At 38.3% G+C, this 25,377-nt stretch overlaps 1 protein-coding gene across 1 annotated transcript in view; it reads right to left on the bottom strand.

Annotated features, from left to right (window-relative positions):
- STAG1 (stromal antigen 1) overlaps positions 1–25,377 on the bottom strand; it is a 410,571-nt gene that overhangs the window by 34,828 nt on the left and 350,366 nt on the right. The window contains exons 23-24 of the mRNA XM_017528196.1: positions 6,176–6,268; positions 1,460–1,634 (exon numbers count right to left, since the gene is read on the bottom strand). Of these exons, the coding sequence (XP_017383685.1) occupies positions 1,460–1,634; positions 6,176–6,268 (268 nt within the window). The remainder of the gene's footprint in view (positions 1–1,459; positions 1,635–6,175; positions 6,269–25,377) is intronic.

Raw genomic sequence — 25,377 nt, 5'->3', positions numbered from 1 at the left:
AAAAAAAAAAAACAGGGAAGAAGGTTTCTTTCAGAAAAGTATTTAGGGAAGTAATCAAAATATATGGACGAGTTAAATTTTCAGTGCTCATCCTAAACATGGTAAAATTATCAACTGAGAAATAAAATATTCTGCAAACCATGTTACGCACATATAAAATTTTCTTGAAGCCCTATCAAATAATTTCAAAACAAGTGTGTTTCTTCCTCCAATGTATTAGTTTCAGACTCCACTGGGTGGTCTATTTCTAATCCTAGAAAAAACATGCCATCAAGGCTCCAGATGATAACATTTGTTTCAGACTCTGTACTGACCCTCTGATGTCCTGGCCTGCCCTTATTTGGAATCAACTTTCTTTCTTCTCTTCCTTGTATGTATATATTGGTAAAAAGAACTTGCTGTCAGTCTCTTTCCTTTCTATTAATTACTGTTATTAAAGCATCAAAGCTTTGAGAAGTGGAATTTTTTTTGCTTAAGACAAGTAGCAGGTAAATTTGTCTCCTGAGATTAATATAGACTCTAAATAAACATACTGTTTCACAGACTAGGATTTTCCAAAATGTTCTGAAAGAACAGCTGAAATGCATCAGATAGACTTGTCCATCAAATATACCTATGTTATTTTAGAGAGCTTAATCTATTTCACAAATAACCTATTCTAAGTGACACCTACAACTAATCATTAACAATTCATTCTAATATTGCTAAGTTATCACTCTGTAGGCACAGCACAATTTTCACTAGTGAGGTTTGATAACAGTTTTTTAGCATTTAATATCATACAGTTACATTTTGTTCATTTAAGTAATACATAATGACCACTTAGGAATAGAAGGGAACCTGGATACTTTCCTTTAGAAAAATTATGAACCCAGACATAGCCAATTAGAAACAACATCTATCCTACATACACATTTGTACATGTGGGAAATGACAAATGCACACTACTATTCATTACAGCAGAGTTTTTAATTATTGAAGATTGTAAACTAGCCATATGTCAATTCATGTGAGATGGATTATACAAATTATGCTACATCTACAAAAAGAAATGCTGTGTAGCTGTTAGAAAGATTAAGGAAGCTCTCTAACGACAGGAAAAGATTTGAGGTACAATGTTAAAGGAGAGAGGCTTTACTATGGACATTTTTATTGTTGGTTTCTGAACTACATGAATATATTGCTATTAACCTTTTTTTTTTCATTTGTGTTTTTTCTGTTTTCTAGAGACAAGGTCTTGCCATCTTGCCCAGGCTGGTCTTGAACTTCTGGGTTCGAGCACTCCTCCTGCCTTGGCCTCTCAAAGTGCTAGGATTACTGGTGTCAGCCACTGTACCTGGCCAACTTTTTTAAAGAAAAGAAATCTCAATAATTTTAAGAATTGAATTTGTTTCTTTTCTCCTATCTTTTGGGGTTGGTAAAACAATATCAATATTGATGAGATGATGGCTACAAGTACCCATGCTCTGGTTCTCCTCGTCTTGGTCAATAAAAACGTGATCCATCACAAAACTGAGGAGTTCAGACTGGAGTCCAGTATCTGGATTAAACACCAAAGGCTGAAGGCCCTCTCTGCCACCTGTCATTAACTGGTGGCTGAAAATCATCAGAAGATCACAGAGTAACATGAAAGCCTGGAATACAAAGGCAATTCATCAGCAAAATATTATACCAATATGACTACAAGTCAACATTAATGAAAACACATGAAATTAAAACATAGTTCAATAGCAGTACCATAATACAAATTTTAAGTATTTAAATTCTAAATATTTAGTTATGATTTCCAAATTTAATAAAATTACTTTTTCTCATTAAACACTTGTCATATTTAAGCCTTTTCTTAAATACAATGTATTTATTTTACTTGGCTGTATCAACTCAAAAACAGCTCATTAAGTAGTTTGACTTGAACTTTTAAAAAAATCATTTAAGCAAGGTGTTGATTACAGGTCAAAAGAACAAAATAAGTTTAACTCTGGACATACAAAATTGATATAACAAAGATTAGAAATCAATTATATACTGTTTAATCAAATTAGCATAAATTTTGAAACTGTAATTCAACATAGTATAATGAAATACTTCTAAAATTTCTGATGTTAAAAAATTCTAATACAGTCAATGTATTCTAATACAGTCAACTGTATTATAATACAACACACTGTTGTTTCTGTCAACAATGGACTGCATATACATGATGGTAGATCCCACAAACTTGTAATGGAGCTGAAAAATTCCTATCACCTAGTGATGTGGTAGCTACATAACCCTGTGGTACAACACATTACTCATGAATTTGCTGTGATGCTGTTAGTGGTGATGCCAGTCATATAATAGTATAGCATACACAACTTGTGTATAGAACCTAATGTTTGAGGATAATGAAAGACTATGTTATTGACATATGTATTACTATCCTATCCTTTTAAATGTTTTTTTTTGAGACGGAGTCTCCCTCTGTTGCCCAGACTGGAGTGCAGTGGTGTGATCTCAGCTACTGCAATCTCCATCTCCCTGGTTCAAGTGATTCTCCTGCCTCAGCCTCCCGAGTAGCTGAGGTTATAGGCACGCATCACCACGCCCAGCTAATTTTTTGTATTTTTAGTAGAGATGGGGTTTCACCATGTTGGCCAGAATGGTCTCAAACTCCTGACCTCAGGTGACCAACCTGCCTTGGCCTCCCAAAGTGCTGGGATTATAGGCATGAGCCACCGTGCCCAGCCTATACTATACTTTTAATCATAATTGTAGAGTGTACTCCTATTTATGAAAAAAGTTAACTGTGGAACATCCTAGGCAGGTCCTTCAGGAGAAGGCATTGTTATCATAGGATATGACAGCTCCATGCAAAATACTGAGACTGAAGACCTTCCAGTGAGACATGTGGGAGGAAGAAGACACTGATACTGATAATTCTGACACCTTGTAGGCCTAGGTTAATATGTGTGTTTCTTTCTTTCTTTCTTTTTTTTTTTTTTTTGGAGACAAAGTCCAGCTGACGCCCAGGCTGGAGTGTAGTGGCAGGGTCTTGGCTCACTGCAACCTCTACCTTCCGAGTTCAAACAATGCTCCTGCCTCAGCCTCCAGAGTAGCCAGGACTACAGGCGCATGCCATCATGCTCGGCTAATTTTTTTTTGTATTTTTCGTAGAGATGGGGTTTCAGCACATTGGTTTCAGCACACTAGTCTCGATCTCCTGACCTCGTGATCCGCCCACCTCAGCCTCCCAAAGTGCTGGCATCACAGGCGTGAGACATGCACCCAGCCTGTTTCTTATTTTTTTTTTAACAAAAATGTTTTTTGATTTAAAAACTATCACTTTGAGAGACCAAGGTAGGGGGGATTTCTTGAGGCCAGGAGTTCGAGACTAGCTTGGCCAACATGGTAAAACTCCGTCTCTACTAAAAAATACAAAAATTAGGTAGGCATGGTATCCACACACCTATAATCCCAACTACGCTAAAGGCTGAGGCAGGAGAATTGCTTGAGCCCGGGAGGCAGAGGTTGCAGTGGGCCGAGATGGCACCACTGCCTTCTAGCCTGGGTGACAGAGTGAGACTCTGTCTTAAAAAATAAAGAAATAGAGAAAAGCTTCTAGAATAAAGACATAAGAAAAAAACATTTTTGTAAGCTGTTTAATGTGTTTGTTTGTTAGATATTACAAAAGAGCTTAAAAGTTAAAATTAAAGTTTATAAAGCAAAATAATTACAGTATAAGGTTAATTTATTATTGAAGAAAAATTTAATTAATTTTAATTAATTTAGTGTAGTCTAAGTGTATGGTATATATAGTGTCTACAGTGGTGTACAGTAATGTCTTAGGCCTTCCTATTCACTCACCACTCACTGTCTCTCTTTCTCTTTCTCTCTCTCTCATTCACTCACTTACAGCTACTTCTAGTCCTGCAAGTTCCATTCATGGTAAGTGTATCATTTTAAAATATTTTATGCTGTATTTTAGATATGTTTAGATATATAAATACTTACTATTTGTATTATAATTATCTACAGTATTCAGTATAGTATTATGCAGTACAGGTTCATAGCTGAAGAGGAATAGGCTATACCATATAGCATAGGCATGTGGTAGGCTACACCATATAGCATAGGCATGTGGTAGGCTACACCATATAGCATAGGCATGTGGTAGGCTACACCATATAGCATAGGCATGTGGTAGGCAATACCATCTGTCTATGTAAATATACTCTATGACGATCACACAACGATAAAATTGCCTAACAACACATTTTTCAGAATGTTCTCTATATCCCTGTTGTTAAGTGGTACATGACTGTAGTAGAAAACTATTAATATAAAAACCAGTATCTATCTTTAGGTGTGGATCTGAAGGATAAAAAACAAAACAAACAAAAACAAAACAAGAAAAAAAAAACCAGTATCTAATAAAGCCTCCAAAAAATTTAATTATATAAAGAAACTTTCAACACATTTGTACACATTATAGGTATGGTGACAAATTTGTCCTATTTAATAGATTGAGTGAAATAAACAGGTCTGATCAGTTTATTACAATGGAAAGATTTTGTTGTGGGATAATTGAGGGCTCTGATACCTCTAAACCTTCCACTAACACTGCCCCTCCAAAGTTTACATCTATGGGAAAACACAATTTTGATATTTAGTTTGGGATGACTGTATATCTGGCTGTCCATCTGCAACAAGAGTCTTGGCAGTTCATGCCCTGACAGCACAACCATGAAATATATACTAAGATATTTAGAAAGAGCCGTTTGAAAAGAGGGGAGCATAAAGAGAATCCAGGGGGAATATTTTTTAACCAGCTGGCCATAGTTCTGGACATCACCAAGCAGGTCTGAGGCAGAAACACTGGATTTGGGGTTTAAATGGCAGAGCTGGGCCAGGTGTGGTGGCTCAAGCCTATAATCCCAACACTTTGGGAGGCTGAGGCAGGCAGATCACAAGGTCAGGAGTTTGAGACTAGCCTGGTGAAACTCGTCTCTATTAAAAATACAAAAATATTAGCTGGGCGTGGTGGCAAGTGCCCGTAATCCCAGCTACTCGGGAGGCTGAGACAGGAGAATCACTTGAACTCAGGAGGTGGAGGCTGCAGTGAGCCAAGATCGTGCCACTGCACTTCAGTCCAGGCAACGGTGCAAGACTCTGTCTCAAAAAAAATAAAAATAAAATAAAAAAATAAAATAAATGGCAGAGCTTGGTATTTCTACACAGCATAAGTGTTCTGAAGACTTAAAGAGTAAGGTTTAGGGAAGACCATCTCTGTTTCCATTTTAAGTTAAATGCTGATAACTCAATAACAGATTTGTGACTATTTGTAAGAAGAGATAGCAAAGGATAATACTGTACCCTTTCACCAGACTGACTCTAACCCAATATCAAAATAAGAAATAGTATGGAAAATATGCATTGTTTTATACAAATGTGCTCCCCAATACAACAGTCTAATTTAAAAAACAGTTTACAAAATCACATAATGGAAACAGTACTTCCTTAGCTCACCCTGACCCTCTTTGGGCTGTGCCCCTCTACAAGACATGAGGAATCTACTGGACAAATGGGATATGCCCACCTGCTTACCAAACCCCCTTCCACATCATTGTCCGGGTATAGGGACTCAGGAATTCCTTGCCCTAACAGTCCTGATACTGTTGTCTGGGCCTGCAAAGGCCTCTTCTCTAGGCATACTACATCCCCAATGCACATATTACTAGGCCCCTGGGTGGTCAATGGGCAGCTGTTTGGGTGGGTGGTATTGACAGAGTTTCAATATGTGGGCTGAAGTGTTCGAATGTATGTGTCAGAAACTCTAACTGGGGTGGGAAGGAGCTGAAGGTAAGATGATAAAAGGGTATGCCATAGATCAGCTCCCTAGACCTTCAATATTCTGGTGTAGAATTCTTAGGAGTCAAAAAGTCTAAATTTCAACCTGCCCTTCCAGCTGATGACAATATACTTGTAAAAGTAAAATGACAGAATATATATTATATAACAAGTTTGTTAGCTTGCTTTATAACATAAATATTCACACATCTATAGTCTTGTTCCAGGTCCAGTAAATGTTAGGAATGAACATGTATACTAAGAACTGCCATCAAAAATTGTATCTTCTTAATGTTCATTAATGTATTTGAGTTGTTTTTATTGAGAGCTCTTAGTGGTAATTTCTTACCTGTTCTTTCACTGGAGTATTAACATTAGACAGGCACTGCTGGCAAACAGCCAAAAAGGATTTCACCGTTTTCCTCAATACCAACAAATCCTCCTGTAAGACACATTGAAATTTGCAAGCATGAATTACAGGACCAGAAAACTGATAGAGAAGAAACAATACATGGAAAACAAGAAACTGGTTTATTCTCAAGGAAATTCATATAAGAAAATTTAATGTTGAGAACCACAATGTAGTCATTTCTTAGTTATGTGTTGTAATAGAAAGGACAGTGATACGGACACTCTAAAAGTTATATTTAGCTATGGAATACTTAGTATGATTGCTCCCAACAGATTTCCTTTATAAATATAGTTTACTTAGGTTGACTGAAATTGTTAGTCATTCCTGTGACACACATTACTGCTAGTAAAGTGAGGGAGCACAGCAGCACACTAAAAAAACTCAATTAGGCAACAAATGTGTACTGAATTTCTCTTATAGCTCGGCACTCTGCGAAATGTCAGGGGAAGAAATATAAATTTAAGACAGTGCCATGCCCTTAAATAGTGAACATTCAGGAAGACAGACCAATTACAGAAAAGAAGTGTTCACAGTTATTGTATTAACTCTAACTGTAGCAAAGTCGGAGAAACCTTCACAGGAGGATGGGCCTTAACCTAAGGTTGGATGGGTAAACAGATTTAATTAGATGGCCAGATAAGATTCCATAAGGAACATTTGCAAAGTGCAAAAGGAAATTTCAAGTCGGGTGCAGTGGCTCATGCCTGTAATCACAGCTTTGGGAGACCCAGTGGCAGGACTGCTTGAATCCAAGAGTTTGAGACCAGCATGGGCAACACAGAAAATTGGCTGGGCATGGTGAAGCATGCCTGTAGTCCCAGTTACTGGGGACGCTGAGGCAGGAAGATCACTTGAGCCCATGGGGTTGAGGCTGAAGTGAGACAATTTTGCCACCACATTCCAGCCTGGGTGACAGAGTAAGACCCTGTCTAAAAAATTTCTTAAATTTATCGAGTGCCTACAACCCATCAGGCACTGGTTTAAGGGCTTACTATTATATAGTTTAATATTTATGTAGATCCTAAGAAATAGTAATTATTAACAAGGGTTTGAAATGAGGACTATCTGATACAAGAGCTCATATTCTTCTGACTAATAAGTAAGGCACATACAGATATCAACGTTTAAAACAGTAATAAAGAAAACTAAAACTCTTTAAGCTACCCTATTTTATACAGATGACAGCACTTATTCTTTTTTGGGATTGTCACATCCCAAATAATGACACTTCAACAATTACATACATATTTTCATTTGCTAACATGAGCATAGCATGTGGAAGGGGCGAGTTCATCTTGTGCAGAGCAGTAAAAAGGACACCCTTGAGAATTTTTCATGTTTCTGCAGATGAATATCTAATAAGTAAACTTCAACATTCCTGAAACTTCTTTACATTTAAACATTCACAATATATTGAGAAAAACAGATGAGGGAACAGGCAATTGCAATAAAGCGTTAAGGAGTACTATGGTAGAAGTGCTGGGATTACAGGCGTGAGCCATCGTGCCAGGCCAGGAATAATTTAGAATGAGGGCCTGAAAATAAAATGTTGGCTCTAAAGATGTGACTAGATGAAAGATAAAGCAGTAGAATTAACAGAATTTAGGGAGTAATTGGGTAGAGGCTGTTGATTATTATGCCTTAATTTCTAGGTAGCTGCCTACTAGGATCAATTGGTATAAGTCATCAACATAAGCACAGAAACAGGCCGGGCGCGGTGGCTCAAGACTGCTGTAATCTCAGCACTTTGGGAGGTTGAGGCGGGCGGATCATCTGAGGTCTGGAGTTCGAGACCAGGCTGGCCAACTTGGTGAAACCCAGTCTCTACTAAAAATACAAAAATTAGCCGGGCATGGTGGGTACTTGTAATCTCAACTACTCTAGAGGCTGAGGCAGGAGAGAACTGCTTGAACCCAGAAGGCAGAGGTTGCAGTGAGCTGAGATTGCGCCACTGCATTCCAGCCTGGGTAAAAGAGTGAGATCCTGTCTCAAAAACAAAACTAACAAGGATATCCAGGACTTGAACCCAGATATGGACCAAGTGGACCTAACAGACATCTACAGAACTCTCCACCCGAAATCCACAGAATATACATTCTTCTTAGCACCACATTGCACTTACTCTAAAATTTACCACATAATTGGAAGTAAATCACTCCTCAGCAAATGCAAAAGAACGGAAATCATAACAAACAGTCTCTCAGACCACAGTGCAATCAAATTAGAACTCAGGATTAAGAAACTCACTTAAAACCACACAACTACATGGAAACTGAACAACCTGTTCCTGAATGACTACTGGACAAATAGTGAAATGAAGGCAGAAATAAAGATGTTTTTCAAAACCAATGAGAATGAAGATACAATGTACCCAAATCTCTGTAACACATTTAAAGCAGTGTCTAGAGAGAAATTTGTAGCACTAAATTCCCACAGGAGAAGGGAGGAAAGATCTAAACTCGACACCCTATTGTCACAATTAAAAGAGCTAGAGGAGCAAGATCAAACAAATTCAAAAGGTAGCAGAAGACAAGAAATAACTAAGATCAGAGCAGAAATGAAGGAGATAGAGACACAAAAATCCTTTCAAAAATAAATCAATGAATCCAGGAGATGGTTTTTTGAAAAGATCAATGAAATAGACAGACAGCCAGACTAATAAAAAAAAATGAAGAATCAAATAGATGCAATAAAAAATGATAAAGGGGATATCACCAGTGATTCCACAGAAATGCAAATTACCATCACAGAATACTACAAACACCTCTATGCACACAAACCAGTAAATCTAGAAGAAATGGATAAATTCCTGGACATTTACACCCTCCCAAGACTAAATCAGGAAGAAGTTGAAACCCTGAATAGACCAGTAACAAGGGCTGAAGTTGAGGCAGCAATTAATAGCCTACCAACGAGAAAAAGTCCAGGACCAGAAGCGGGGGTCACGGCCAAATTCTACCAGATGTACAAAGAGGAGCTGGTACCATTCCTTCTGAAACTATACCAAACAATACAAAAAGAGGAAATCCTCCCTAAATCATTTTATGAGACCAACATCATCCTGATACCAAAACCTGGCAGAGACACAACTAAAAATGAAAATTTCAGGCTAATATCCTTGATGAACATTGATGCAAAAATCCTCAACAAAATACTGGCAAACCGAATCCAACAGCACATCAGAAAGCTTATCCATCACGATCAAGTAGGCTTCATCCCAGGGATGCAAGGCTGGTTCAACATATGCAAATCCATAAACGTAATCCAGCACATAAACAGAACCAAAGACAAAAACCACATGATTATCTCAATAGATGCAGAAAAGGACTTCGAAAAAATTCAACAGCCCTTTATGCTAAAAACTCTAAACTAGGTATTGGTGGAACGTATCTCAAAATAATAAAAGCTATTTATGACAAACCCACAGCCAATATCATACTGAATGGGCAAAAACTGGAAGTATTTCCTTTGAAAACTGGCACTAGACAAGGGTTCCCTCTCTCACCACTCCTATTCAATATAGTATTGGAAGTCCTGGCCAGAGGAATCAGGCAAGAAAAAGAAATAAAGCGTATTCAATTAGGAAAAGAAGAACTCAAATTGTCTCTATTTGCAGATGACATGACTGTATATTTAGAAGACCCCATCGTCTCAGCCCAAAATCTCCTTAAACTGATAAGTAACTTCAGCAAAGTCTCAGGATACAAAATCAATGTGCAAAAATCACAAGTATTCGTATACACTAATAACAAACAGAGAGCCAAATCATGAGAGAACTCCCATTCACAATTGCTACAAAAAGAATAAAATACCTAGGAATACAACTAATGAGGGATGTGAAGGACCCCTTCAGGGAGAATTACAAACCACTGGTCAACGAAATAAGAGAGGACACAAACAGATGGAAAAACATTCCATGATCATGGTTAGGAAGAATCAGCATCATGAAAATGACCATACTGCCCAAAGTAATTTATAGATTCAATGCTATCCCTATCAAACTACCACTGATCTTCATCACGTAACTGGAAGAAAACCACCTTAAACTTCATATGGAACCAAAAAAGAACCCGAATAGCTAAGACAATCCTAAGCAAACAAACAAACAAACAAAAAACCCAAAGCTGGAGGCATCATACTACCTGACTACTACAAGGCTACCGTAATCAAAACAGCATGGTACTGGTACCACCACAGAGACATAGACCAATGGAACAGAACAGAGCCTCGGAAGTAATGTCACACACCTACAACCATCTGATCTTTGACAAACCTGACAAAAACAAGCAATGGGGAAAGGATTCTGTTTAATAAATGGTGTTGGGAAAACTGGCTAGCCATGTGTGCAGAAAGCTGAAACTGGACCCCTTCCTTATACCTTATACAAAAGTTAACTCCAGATGGATTTAAAGATTTAAACATAAGACCTAATATCATNAAAAAAAAAAAAAAAAGACCCTAGAAGAATACCTAGGCAAAACCATTCAGGACATAGGCATAAGCACAGACTTCATGACTAACAAACCAGAAGCAATGGCAACAAAAGCCAAAACAGACATATAGGATCTAATTAAACTTAAGAGCTTCTGCGCAGCAAAGGAAACAATCATCAGAGTGAACTGGCAATCAACAGAATGGGAAAAAATTTCTGCAATTTACCCATCTGACAAAGGGCTAATATCCAGAATCTACAAAGACCTTAAACAAATTTACAAGAAAAAACCCCATCAAAAAGTAGGCAAAGGATATGAACAGACACTTCTCAAAAGAAGACATTTATGCAGCCAACAAACATTATGAAAAAATGCGGCCAGGCGCAGTGGCTCACGCCTATAATCCCAGCACTTTGGGAGGCTGAGGTAGGTGGATCACGAGGTCAAGAGATCGAGACCATCCTGGTCAAGATGGTGAAACCTCGTCTCTATTAAAAATACAAAAATTAGCTGCGCATGGTGATGCGCGCGTGTAGTCCCAGCTACTTGGGAGGCTGAGGCAGGAGAATTGCTTGAACCCAGGAGGCGGAGGTAGCGGTGAGCCGAGATCACGCTGTTGTACTCCAGCCTGGGTAACAAGAGCGAAACTCCATCTCAAAAAAAAAGAAAAAAATGCTCATCATCGCTGGTCATTAGAGAAATGCAAATAAAAACCACATTGAGATTTCACACCAGTTGGAATGGCAATCATTAAAAAATCTGGAGACAACAGATGCTGGAGAGGATATGGAGAAAGAGGAACACTTTATACTGTTGGTGGGAGTGTAAATTAGTTCAACCATTGTTGAAGACAGTGTGGCGATTCCTCAAGGACCTATAAATAGAAATACCATTTGACCCAGCAATCCCATTACTGGATATATACCCAAAGGATTATAAATTGTTCTGTTATAAAGATACATGTACATGTATGTTCATTGTGGCACTGTTTACAATAGCAAAGACTTGGAACCAATTCAAATGACTATCAATGATAGACTGGATAAAGAAAATGTGGCACATATACACCATGGAATACTATGCAGCCGTAAAAAAGATTGAGTTCATGTCCTTTGTAGGGACATGGATGAACCTGGAAACCATCATTCTCAGCAAACTGACACAAGAACAGAAAACCGAACAATGCATGTTCTTACTCATGAGTGGGTGTTGAACAATGAGAACACATGGACACAGGGAGGGGAATATCACACCCTGGGACCTGGTGGGGGTTGGGGGGGCTGGGGAGGGATAGCAGAGGTTGAGGGGATTGGGGAGGGATAACATTAGGAGAAATACCTAATGTAGGTGACGGGGGGATGGATGCAGCAAACCACCATGGCATGAGTATATTTATGTAACAATCCTACACGATCTGCACATGTACCCCAGAACTTAAAGTATAATTAAACAAACAAACAAACAAACTGAAATCAGTAACAAAAACAAAACAAAACACTCCACAGGAACAAATGGAGTTGGCAATAGTTAAATTTTAGAGATGATGATTTTGAGATCCCTAACAGATATATGAAGATGTCTAGTAGGCAGCTGGGGATATGAGTTCAAAGCCCGAGAGAAAGAATTTGAGTAAGAATAAAGATTTGGAAGTCTTCAGCATTTAGATGGCAACATATGTGACAGAAGTGGATGAGACTGCTCAAGGAGAATACACAGAGAAAGGTGACAGCAAGTATCCTGGGAAATACCAATATTTGAAAGATGAATGACAAAGAGCTTGTGAAGAAATTTAAGAAATTATCTGAGAAGTAGAAATAAAACAAGGAGAATATGTCATCCCAGAGGTAAGAAAACATTTAAAAAATGAATGATTAACAATGACAAATGCTACAGAGATATAAAAGAGATACGGATTAAAAGTAGCAATTATGAACCTGTGGGTGACCTTGCAGAGAGCACTTTCAATGGAGTTATGAGTGCTGAAGTCAGGCTGCAGTGAGTTGAAAGGAAGATAAGGAAGAAGTCAACTCTTTCAAAAAAGTATGATTATAATCAGTGAAAAGTAGGATGGGGCTGCTAGAAGTCTTTTAAGGTTGATGATGGATTTTTTTTGGTCACTCTTGACCTTTTTAACAGAAAATATTTGAGAATGTTTGCTGAATGAATAGTAGCTAAAAGGACAAAAAGCAAGCAATACTATTAACTAGCTATGTGATCTCAGAAAAATTATTCTACATCTCAGAATTAAAGATTTTTAAAATCTGTAAACAAGAGAGTTGAACTAGGTATTCTGAGGGTCTATGTTACTCTGATTCTGCTAAATTAACTCTAGGACACTCAAATGCGAACAGATAGTTGTCAACTTGTAAACCTAGTATTCAAAGGAACACTGTTCCTCTGTTAGTACCTAAAATAGTGCTTTGCATATAGTAGGTATTTAATAGTTACTGAATGAAATGTTGGTATACTTCATGTGGATGTTTACCACAATCCTAGGGGCAATTTATAATGTGTTCATTTCATCAAACAATAAATTATTATTGGGTTTTAAGAAATGTTGCTAGAAGTTACCAATGTTTCTTTACTCCCTCAGATTTATTAGTATGTAAAGAAGTCTAGGGAATTAGCCTTCTTAGGAGTTGGAGGCAAGAGACTGCTTTAAAGGTCGAGCACAAAGCAAATGTGTCTTATGTAAAATGATTACTTCCCAAAAGAACAAATAAGTAAGCAATCTACTGATATACTAATTAACAGTAGCTTTTTTTTTTTTTTTTTTTGAGACAAAGTCTCCCTCTGTCTTGCTCTGTCACCCAGGCTGGAGTGCACTGGCGCAATCTCAGCTCACTGCAACCTCCACTTCCTGGATTCAAGCAATTCCCCTGCCTCAGCCTTCCGAGGAACTAGGACTGCAGGCACATGCCACCACAACCGGCTATTTTTTTTTGTATTTTTAGTAGAGATGGGGTTTCACCATGTTAGCCAGGATGGTCTTGATCTCCTGATCTTGTGATCCGCCTGCCTCTGCCTCCCAAAGTGCTGTGATTACAGGCGTGAGCTACTGTGCCCAGCCTAACAGTAGTATTTTAAGAGACACTGGCAATGTGAAGGAACCAAGAAAAAGAAGAAGCTAAAGGCTTTCTTTTTTTTTTTTGAGATCAAGGTTTTGCTCTTATCACCCAGGACTGGAGTGCAGTGGTGCAATCTCGGCTCACTGCAACCTCTGCCTCCTGGGTTCAAGTGATTCTCCTGCCTCAGCCTCCCAAGTAGCTGGGATTACAGGCACCCGCTGCCATGCCCAGCTAATGTTTTGTCTTTTTGGCAGAGATGGGGTTTTATCGTGTTAGCCAGTCTGGTCTCGAACTCCTGACCTCAGGTGATCTGCCTGTCTCAGCCTCCCAAAGTGCTGGGATTACAGGCGTGAGCCACTTAGCCTGGCCAGGCTTTCTTCATGATTTTTTCTCTTGTTTCCAGTTGGGATGGACTAAAGAACTTCCTTAGCAATAAAGCTTGACTTAGATTTGGATACAACCTAAATATTACTTGAGTGCTCAAGAAAGCTAATTTTATTGTAACTAGTTAGATTCCACTGAGAAAATTATACATACTGACAGATTTGGGTAAATGAGCACAAATATTGTATACTTAACAAAGTTAGCTAATCTCTTATAGTAAACCCTTTGAAAAATTGGAAAGATAATTTAGGTTCTTGAGGATTTCAGAACTCAGTGCTTTTATTCATTCACTTGATGATGTTGACATCTTACTATATTTCATTTGATTTATGTAGTAGGAATTTTGATTCCTAAGACTGTGATTTTGCTCAAGTTGAAGAAAGCTGCCATTACTGGGTCATGTGGTAGTAAGTATCTTTATACATTTTCAGGGTGTTACATCAAGATTTTGAAAGAAGTTCAGGATTTGCCAATGGAAGGATCCAGTACTAAGAAAACAAAGAAGTCTAATGGAGTGAGCTTTAGTATTAATGCCCCTTAAAGAATAGATAATATTCAAGAGAAAAAGAAAAAGCAATATAGAAAGATTCTGAATAGGGCAAATTATAAGAGCTTGTTCTAGGCCAGGCGTGGTGGCACATGCCTGTAATCTCAGCACTTTGGGGGGCCAAGGTGGTTGGATCACCAGAGGTTGGGAGTTCAAGAATAGCCTGGCTAACATGGTGAAACCTGGTCTCTACTAAATATAAAAATTAGCTGAGCATGGTGGCACGCACCTGTAATCCCAGTTACTCAAGAGCCTGAGGCAAGAGAATTGCTTGAACCTGGGAGGCAGAGGTTGCAGTGAGTGGGGATCATGTCAGAGTGAGACTCAGTNAAAAAAAAAAACAAAAAAAAAACCACACCAAATAAACAGCTTGTTCTAAATAGGTGAAAATAAGCACATCTACTATAAATTATTTTAAAATATAAATCATTGACTGCTTTCTAATTTGAAAAAAGTTGTTACATTCCTCATATTATGGATACTGTCACTTCTGCTATAATAGCTGTAATTCATAATGAAAAAAGTAAATATGCTTAACTTACATTGAAGAAATAGGAACATTTTATATGTAGTATTTCATTTTATCAGGGCCAGAATACAATAATAATAAAAGTTAACATTTACCCACACTTACTACTTGCCAGGCATTAATCTAAATTTTTCATAGAACAACTGATCCTTACAACTGTGATAGGTATTGATATTATCACCCCCGTTTTACATATGAAGAAACAGGCAGAGACTTTAGGCAATAGGCCCAAAGACACACAGCCAGTAAGTGGCAGAGTGAAATAACAAAAACAGTCTGCCTCCAGATTGTGGTCTTAACTAGTTTGCTATAAAGATTCTTTATTTTTTATTTTTTTGTTGTTGTTTATAATGACTCCACAATATGATAAAATTAATACACGGGAACTTGCAGAGACGGGAAGCTAATGAAAGTAAGAAATCTGTTCTGTAGCAGAACTCCAAGGGGTTCAAGAAAACTAAAAAACAAAAAAAGAAATCTGGCTGGGTGGCGTGGTTTACACCTGTAATCCCCAGCACTTTGGGAGGCCAAGGTAGGTGGATCATCTGCGGTCAGGAGTTCAAGACCAGCCTGACCAACATGGTGAAACCCTGTCTCTACTAAAAATACAAAAATAGCTGGGCATGGTGGCACATGTCTGTAGTCCCATCTAGTTGGGAGGCTGAGACAGGAGAATTGCTTGAACCTGGGAGGCATAGGCTGCAATGAGTGGAGATTATGCCATTGCACTCCAGTCTGGGTGACAGAGTGAGACTCCGTCTCAAAACAAACAAACAAACAAAAAGAAATCTGAAACTTGAATTACTCAAATATATTTATATATAACCAAAAAAGCCAGTCAACCCACTAGACACTAAAAAAGAATAATATAAGAACAAGGTATGCTGCTTATACAGACTGTCATTTTAAGAAACTAGAACACAATGGAATTTTACTTACACAAATCCAGTTTCTAGCCAGATTATCTGGATTAAAGGGGTGGGAACTGAAGGTAATGAGTGAATACAGAGGAGTAATCTATGCTATTTCATCTTACTTCTCTTAGTCCACATAAACTGTCCTTATATTGGTGCTTCATTTCAAATTTCTTTTTCTAAAATGAAACCAATACTTTATCTTATTTTTAGAAAGCAGCATGGCATCAAAAGCACTTCTTCTGGCTGGGTAAGGCGATTCACACCTATAACTGCAGTACTTTGGGAGGGGGAAACGAAGGAACCCTTGAGGTCAAGAGTTCAAGACCAGCCTGTCTCTATAATACATCAGCCTGGCATGGTAGCATGCACCTACAGTCCCAGCTAATCAGGAAGCTGAGGCAGGAGGATCTCTTGAGCCTGGGAATTTGAGGCTGCAGTGAGCCATGCCTGTGCCATTGCACTGTGGCCTGGGCAACAGAATGAGACCCTATCTCTAAAGAAAACCAACTTTTTCCTAGAGTAGCTGTGGAAAGGAATTCATATGGCTCAAGTAGTAAGATCACACTGAGATGTAAATGATGATATCTTGGTTATATTTTGTATCCATTTTGCAAGTAGCTTTGTTAGACTGGCTAAGGTTTTTTGCTTCCTGATAGATCTAGTAAAACCAAGAATTAGAAGACTGAAACCTATATATACCCAAATATAAACGGGCTAAAATAGTTTCAGTTTATCAGTGATTTACTGATAAACTGAGAAACCTCTTAAAGAGACAGGGTATCATTTTGTCCCCCAGGCTGGAGTACAGTGGCACAATCATAGCTCAATGCAGCCTTGACCTCCTGGGCTCAAGTGATCCTCGTCTGAGCCTTCCAAGCGGCTGGAAATATAGATGCATGCTACCACACCTGGGCTAATTTTATATTTTTTGTAGAGACAAGGTCGTGATATGTTTGTCCAGGCTGACTTCGAAATTCTGGGCTCAAACAATCCTCCCACCTCAGCCTCCCAAAATACTAGGCTTATGCGCATGAGCCACCATGCTTGGCCAAGAAGAGAAACCTCTTTCAACAAATTAAGTTGATGTTTTTAAAATACAGTTTTGTCAGCAAGATGTCAATGATGAAAAACCCCTAATATGGAAGACACAATTAAGATGGTCAATTTATCATTTAAGCTATTTTAGAAAGAAGTTTTCCTAAAGGCACAAAGGCTTAAATTTGACATATTAGGAAGAAAAAGGTTCTTAAATGTAAACTGTCCCATAAACAGTAAACTATTTGATTATAGTCAGTGAAGAAAGGAAAGGGAGTTTAATTCCTAAACACACACAAACGCAAGTATACAGATTAAATGAGCGATTCCTTTCAGTTTTCTTCCACAATAGCAGCCGTGACTACAGGCACACACCACTATGCCTGGCTAATTGTTTTTTTGTCATTGTTGTGTTTTTTTGTAGAGACAGGCTCTCACCATGTTGCCCAGGCTTTGTTCCACAATTTTGTGTGTCTAGTAAAGGACCAAATTTAGTTGTGTTTTCATCCATAACTATGAAATACCATTAAGATAATCACAGTCAGAAAATATAGCCATGGAAAAACTAGTTAGTAAACACATAAAACTTTAGTTCAACATTATCTGACAAATATAGATTTTTGGAATGGACAGAAATAAAACAGAGTAAAGTAGTAAAACAAGAACCTAGATCAGATAAAATTTCTCAGAATACAAAAATAAAGCCTGCTAAGAATTTAGTCACCAATTTTCATGATGAAAAGGAGACTAAAACTAAGCTTCTGCTTATATAGAATAGGCATATAGGGTTTTCTAACTGACAAAGTTTGGTAAACAAGACAAAGAAGTTAACTTATTGGGTCACTGGTTGGCAAACTTTTCGTGTTAAGGATCAGATAGTAAATGTTTTAGGCTTTGCAGGCCATATGGTCTTGATCCAATTACTTAACTCTGGCAGTATAGCGCAAAAGTAGCCCTAGATAGTACATAAATAAATGAGTATGGTTGTGTTCCAATAAAACATCATTTACAAAAACACATCAGGTCAGATTTGGCCCATGGTCTGAAGTTTGCTGAGCCTGTACTGAGCTATAAAGCTCTTTGGAGACAAACTGTATCATGTTTCTTTGTACCTACCACAGTGACTAATATACAACAAAGCTCATTAAATTACTTTTCACCTGAAGTCAGTCATTATCCACACTGTATGTAAAACAGAACTAAATTCATTCACTTGGGACAAGTGACAAAAAGAACAAGACACAAAAGGTCCCACCACTGTGGTAGGGTAAACACGATGCTATATTTCTGGGATTGTTTTCTTGTCAAGAGTAATTGCTACTAGCATCTTTCTTCAGAGAGACAGGAGGAAAGTGTGCAACTATTGTGAATACACAATAAAACGACTATTGGATATTTAAACCCCAAATGTAATACCTAGTTTTCAGTGTTGTTGCTGCTCTTGGCGATCTGAATCCCCACCTGCTGACTCCTGCAAATGCCTCAAAGGCTAATCCACTTATGATCCAGGAACCCTTAAGCTGCCTACTGTAGTTCCAAAACATCTTCTGATTTCTTTCCTGTAGTGTACAAAGATGAAGGAAGCTAAAGGAGTCAGAGGAACAGGGGAAAAGTAGTGACTGTTAGGACCAGAGTGAGAGACTTGAATTCCCAAATTATCCCAAAAATTCAGATGGAGGACTAAATCTATCAAGCTGTATCCCAAACCTACACTAGCCATCAAGTATGTTTATGTATGCCCATAGCCTCAGGTAATAATTTAGTAGTTCATTTTGGTTTGGGCAGAAGAGAAGACTGTAAAAGCAAAGACTAGGACTGTGATTTAATACCAACAAAATAACATTTACTGTTAGTTCAAACATTTCTTTCAATTTAATCTTCTCAACAAACCTATTCAGCAGTGAGTATCATTCTCATTTTATACATCAGGAATGTGAAGCTCAAGGTTAAGTACCTTGCTTATCCTGCCACAGGTGGTAGGAAGTGAAGTCAAAATTCAAACTCAATTTTAACTCCAAAGATCATGCTCCAAAATGGTGGAAATAGAAGAAATGGGAGCTGCTGCTTCTTTTTTATTTTTTTCAGATGGAGTCTTACTCTGTTGCCCAGGTTGGAGTGCAATTGCAAGATCTCGGCTCACTGCAACCTCCGCCTCCAAGGTTTAAGTGATTCTCTTGCCTCAGCCTCCAGAGTAGCTGGGACTATAGGTGTGCGCCACCATGCCTCGCTAATTTTTGTATTTTTAGTAGAGACAGGGTTTCACCATGTTGGTCAGGCTGTTCTTGAACTCTTGACCTCGTGATCTACCTGCCTTGGTCTCTCAAAGTGCTGGGATTATAGGTGTGAACCAATGTGCCCGGTAGGGAGCTTCTTACTAGATAAATTGTGTCAGGAACAAAAAGTCATTTAGCAAACACCTAGTAACTGGTATTTATTAGGAAAAAAAATTTTTTTTAATGAAAATCTATAGGAAGGAAAATGCTACACCACTTAGGGGCTATAAAGTAGGATAAGGTACCTATTTCTTTTTTACTCAACCTGACAGGAAAGGAAATTTCTTTTATCACTAATTTTGCTAGAGGAAATCTCTAATCTTTGTACTACAAAGTGTTCTGTTTTGTCTAAATATTCTTTTTCATATATAATAACTTTTAAAAACAGAGATGGGATCTCACTACGGTAGCCAAGTTGGTCTTGAACTCCTGACCTCAATCCCCCTGCCTCAGCTTTCCAAAATGTCTAAATATTCTTAATACTGTTTTAGGCTTCTGATAAGCTTAGTTAAAACATATTTTTACATTGTAATACTTGCTATTTATAACTGATCTTCTTGGTCCTGCCTTGTTACTTAGATCATGAAGTGTTAAATGTCCTAAGGAGTTTGGATATTTGTAAACGAGGTGCTTTAAAGGCTATTGTCTCTTAGTGGGTAAAAACAGCATCCATATGGACAGCCTAGTGAGGCTGAGGAAGCCTTGTGCTATTTTCATTTGTTAGTTTGTCTGTTTATTTATTTATTTTCAGATGGAGTCTTGCTCTGTCGCCCAGGTTGGAATGCAGTGGTGTGATCTCGGCTCAATGCAACCTCTGCCTCCTGGTTCAAGCAATTCTTCTGTCTCAGCCTCCAAAGTAGCTAGGACTACAGGCGCATGCCACCATGCCCGGCTAATATTTTTGGTAATTTTAGTAGAGACGGGGTTTCACCATATTGGTCAGGCTGGATTTATTTATTTTATCAATTTTCTTCTTTTGAGATGAAGTCTTGCTCTGTTGCCCAGGCTGGAGTACAGTGGTGTTATCTCGGCTCACTGCAGCCTCCACCTCTTGGGTTCCAGAAATTCTCTTGCTTCAGACTCCTGAGTAGCTGGGATTACATGATGTACCCCCATGCCTGGTTAATTTTTGTATTTTAGTAGAGATGGGGTTTTACCATGTTGGCCAGGCTGGTCTCGAACTCCTGACCTCAGATGGTCCACCCATCTTGGCCTCCCAAAGTACTGGGATTACAGGCAGGAGCCACTGTGCCCACCCTTATGCTGTTTTTTAAAGAGGGGATTCCCTACCAGGAAGCAAGCCTCTATATATAGAGGCCGAGGAACACAGGGTTGCAAATACAACGTGGTATTCTTAATGGGATGCTGAAACCATGACTTGTAAGTTGAAGATATTTATTTCTGGTTTTCAGAGGATTTTAAAATACTGAGTTGAATAAAATTTTGGAGAAGTTTAGAATTTGGTAGGAACAGACACCTACTTTTACATCCCAGATTCTTTTAAAAGAATATTCTGAGAGCTGAACATGAAATGGATATTTAACAAGAACTGTAGACCAGCCAATCAGGCACTTGTTATTGGACATAATATTAACTAGAACACATGTATTAAAGAACAACTCTGGAGTCACAGAATGACCAAAAGAAAAGGCTTAGAACTAACTAATGAACAGAATTTCCAAGAAATAAAAGGTAGGGGAAAAGATTCTGTAAGAAAATAAATGAAACAAAATGGTTACATTCAACTAAAAATTTGTTCCTACAAGGATTGCTATTATTTCTCACCCTTGGCCTCACTCCTTTCCTCTCAAAGCAGGTAAGTGCAGATAGGGAGGTGCTATCTGTATTTTGTTATTACAGGAATTCTGGGAGAGGACTCTAGTGAGCTATCTCTTGCTCACTGCTATTCTGAAGGAGTGGTTAGGAAAGATCAAAGAAAGAGCTACAGAAAGCAGCCTGTAGATTTTTATGTATCTCAGCCTATTTCTAGCACATTTCTAGGAATGCATGTTTGTGGGAATAGCAAGGTTAAACAGGTCTTCTTATGGGGTTTGGCCACCATCAGTCCCACCTTCACCCTTACTGCTCTTTTCTCCAGTCTGTTTGGAGGTCAATAAGTTGGAATTTTCAGAGGAGAACCTTTAGTCAAGACAGTGATAGAGGAACAAATTTTACAGCTAAACACCTCAATAATGATTGGACTTGTAGCTACCTAGGGTATGCTGACTTTCCTTTTTTTTTTTTTTTTTTTTTTTTTTTGCTAACTCACTGAGCAGGTATGTTGGCTTTCTTTGACATAAAGGATTAGAAAGAGAGCAAGGGTCTAGAGGTAGGGATGTTTGGCCCAGCCTCTCCTTACTGCAATCTAAAATAGAAACATGCAGGGTAAGGCAGAGAGTAGCACAAATATAAGACTATAGAAAGCAGGACAGCTCCTCTCAGGAGAGAAAAAAATATAAGGATAAATTCTAGATCCCCAGGCCAAAGAAGGTAATAGGGGCATTATTTTAGCCCTAACTATTTACTATTTTTTTTTTTTTTTTTTTGCGATGGAGTCTTGATCTGTTGCCAGGCTGGAGTGCAATGGCGTGATCTTGGCTTACTGCAACCTCCGCCTCCCAGGTTCAAGTGGTTATCCTGCCTCAGTTTTCCAAGTAGTTGGGATTATAGGCGCGCACCACCATGCCCAGCTAATTTTAATATTTTTAGTAGAGCTGGGGTTTCACCATGTTGGTTAGGATGGTCTTGATATCCTGACCTTGTGATCCACCCACCTCAGCCTCCCAAAGTGCCGGGATTACAGGTGTAAGCAACTGTGCCTGCCCATTTTAGCCCTAACTCTTATCTATCTGACTCTTTAAATGTCTTTGTATATATCCAGAAGGAGCTAAAGGAAGAAGGATGTTTTTTGCTACAAAGAAAAAACGAACGCTGCTTTTACAGAACCAGCACTGGGGGGCACTGCAGCAAAGTATACTGAGCATGACCTGTAAGACTGCCCAGAGGTTCCAACTCTGGAAATTAGGGGAACAGAGGAAATACTCATTGGTGAAACTCAGTGCACTTCCATTTCAAATAACGATCTAAGCTTTTTCTTAATATGCTCTTCTCATATACTTCATTTAATAGTGTTAAATGAGTTAAATTATAACTTGAATTTAAACCTAAATTATAACTACCATTCATAATTTCCTGAGTGACAGTGTTCATGACAATAGGAAAGAAAAATAAATTTTAGAAAGTACTCTTTAAAAAGCAATTTGGCAGTATGTATCAAGAACCTTAAAAGTATAAACAATCATTGACCTAGCAATTCCATTTCTAAGAATACAAGATGAAACAATGAAAAATGTATATACGACAAGCTTTTGCACCAGAATGCCCACCATCACAGCATTATTAGTAAAAATATTTAAACCTTAATATCAAAGAGAGGTAAAATAAATTATGGTATAGCTACAAAATGGAATAGGCATATATTAAAAATATTCTCTATAAAATTTTCTTAGTAACTGATGTGTTAATTGAAGAGAAGACACAATTGAAAGTACACTGTAATCTCAATAAAATTAAAAGAAAAAGTACTAGGCCAGGCTCGGTGGCTCACACCTGTAATCCATCACTTTGGGAGACCAAGGTAGGTGGATCATGAGGTCAGGAGATCGAGACCATCCTGGCTAATATGGTGAAACCCTATCTCTACTAAAAATACAAAAAATTAGCTGGGCGTGGTGGTACATACCTATAGTCCCAGCTACTTGGGAGGCTGAGGCAGGAGAATCGCTTGAACCTGGTTAGGATGGTTGCAGTGAGCAGAGACTGCACCACTGCACTCCAACCTGGGCAACAGGGCGAGACTCAACCTCAAGAAAAAGAAAAAGAAAAACTACTAGAAGAAAACACACCAAAATATTAACAGTAGTTGTCTACAAGTGGCAAGATTCAGTTTTATTTTGTTTACATTAACATTTTTATATTTCTTCTTATAGGATGAGCATATGCTCACGTAGGAGAGCTCAAATTTATAAGAACTCTACCTTGTATTTTATATTTATATCAAAAAATAAGCATAGTTTATTAATAAAAATGTAAGTGACCTCTTGAGAGATTTAAACGTTTCTATAAATATATTAATAGAAACTACAGAAAGAAAAACAGACAGTGGTCAGCTGGCTTGCTCCCTATCCAAATGACCCATTTAATTTTAACATTTTCTCAATAAAATAAAACAAAATTACTTCATGTAATAAACTTTCAGGTTGCTTCTAAATGACCAACATTACAAATATTAAATATACTTAACATTTATAAATATCCTAGTATCTACCATATTACATTTAAACTTCGGGAAAAAAAGGACAGAGTTTTAGGTGCATTATAACAGAAGACTTCCATATACTGTTAGTCCTGGCATCACAAAGTGAACCACTTAAAAACCACAGTAACTTCTCACCTACATGGCTTTAGGCATACAGAATGCGGAAAGAAATATAGTGATGTGACAGCACCCAACTGATCAGCAGACATTGCTAATCTGTGTTCCATAACGAGTCAACCAATAGGCCCTTAGAAAATTTGTTAAAAATTAAAAAAACCCACCACCACAAAAGTCTGCAGAATTAGCTGTATCAAAAGCTCAATAATACAAAAATGTAAAGAGTGATAACAGGAAGACCACGAGGAACATTCAAAAGACTTGTGCCATAAGTCTGTGATCTCAGAGAAGTCCCAATCCCTGGAAGGCTCAGGTTCCTTACCTATGCAATAGGATTATGATAACATATACTTTATAGGATTATCACCAGGAGTTAATTAAATTAAAACATTTCGGTTCATGTGATTTACAAATTGTAAAACACAGGTTCAGGTGCAATGGCTCATGCCTGTAATCCAAACACTTTGGTAAGCTAAGGCGGGTGGATCATTTGAGGTCAAGAGTTCCGAGACCAGCCTGGCCAACATGGTGAAACTCTTGTCTCTACTAAATACAAAAATTAGCCGGATGTGGTGGTGGGTGACTGTAATTCCAGCTACTCAGGAGACTGAGGCAGGAGAATCATTTGAACTCAGGAGGCGGAGCTGGAAGTGAGCTGAAATCATGCCACTGAGCTCTAGCCTGGGCAAACAGAGTGAGACTGTCTCAAAACAAATAAACAAAATGTAAAACACTAATAAGGTAATGACAACAACAAAGTCCCCTCCTATGCTTCAGCTATTTTTTTTTTCTTTTTTTCAGAGAGTCTCACCCTGTTGCTTAGGCTGGAGTGCAATGGTACAATATCCGATCACAGCAATCTCCACTTCCCCTGGGTTCATGCAATTCTCCTGCCTCAGCCTCCTGAGTAGCTAGGACTACAGGCATGCATCACCACACTTGGCTAATTTGTGTATTTTAGTAGAGGAAGGGTTTCACTCTGTTGGTCAGGCTGGCCTCGAACTCCAGACCTCAAGTGATCTGCCTACCGTGGCCTCCCAAAGTGCTAGGATTACAGGCACGATCCACCACGTCCAGCCTGAAACATAATTTTTTTTTTTTTTTCTTTTTTTAGACAGAGTCTTGCTCTGTCACCAGGCTGGAGTGCAGAGGCAGGATCTCGGCTCACTGTAACCTCTGTCTCCTCGGTTCAAGTGATTATCCTGCCTCAGCCTCCTGAGTAGCTGGGGCTATAGAAAGGAACCACCACAACCAGCTAATTTTTCTATTTTTAGTAGAAACAAAGTTGGTTAGGATAGTCTCGACCTCTTGACCTCATGATCTGCCCACCTCAGCCTCCCAAAGTACTGGGATTACAGGTGTAAGCTACTGTGCCTAGATGAAACATGAATTTTTAAAGTTTGTATGTGTCTTAAAAATTCATGCTTTCTTCCTTCAGCACCTCTTGGAAAAAATAAATTCATCCTTTTGAAGATTCTAACTTAGAGTACCATTTTAAAATTTTTTTTTTTTTTTTTT

The sequence above is a fragment of the Cebus imitator genome, unplaced genomic scaffold (genome assembly GCF_001604975.1).
Source record: "Cebus imitator isolate Cc_AM_T3 unplaced genomic scaffold, Cebus_imitator-1.0 Scaffold53, whole genome shotgun sequence".
Lineage (NCBI taxonomy): Eukaryota > Metazoa > Chordata > Mammalia > Primates > Cebidae > Cebus > Cebus imitator.
This window is presented reverse-complemented; position numbering and strand designations above follow the sequence as displayed.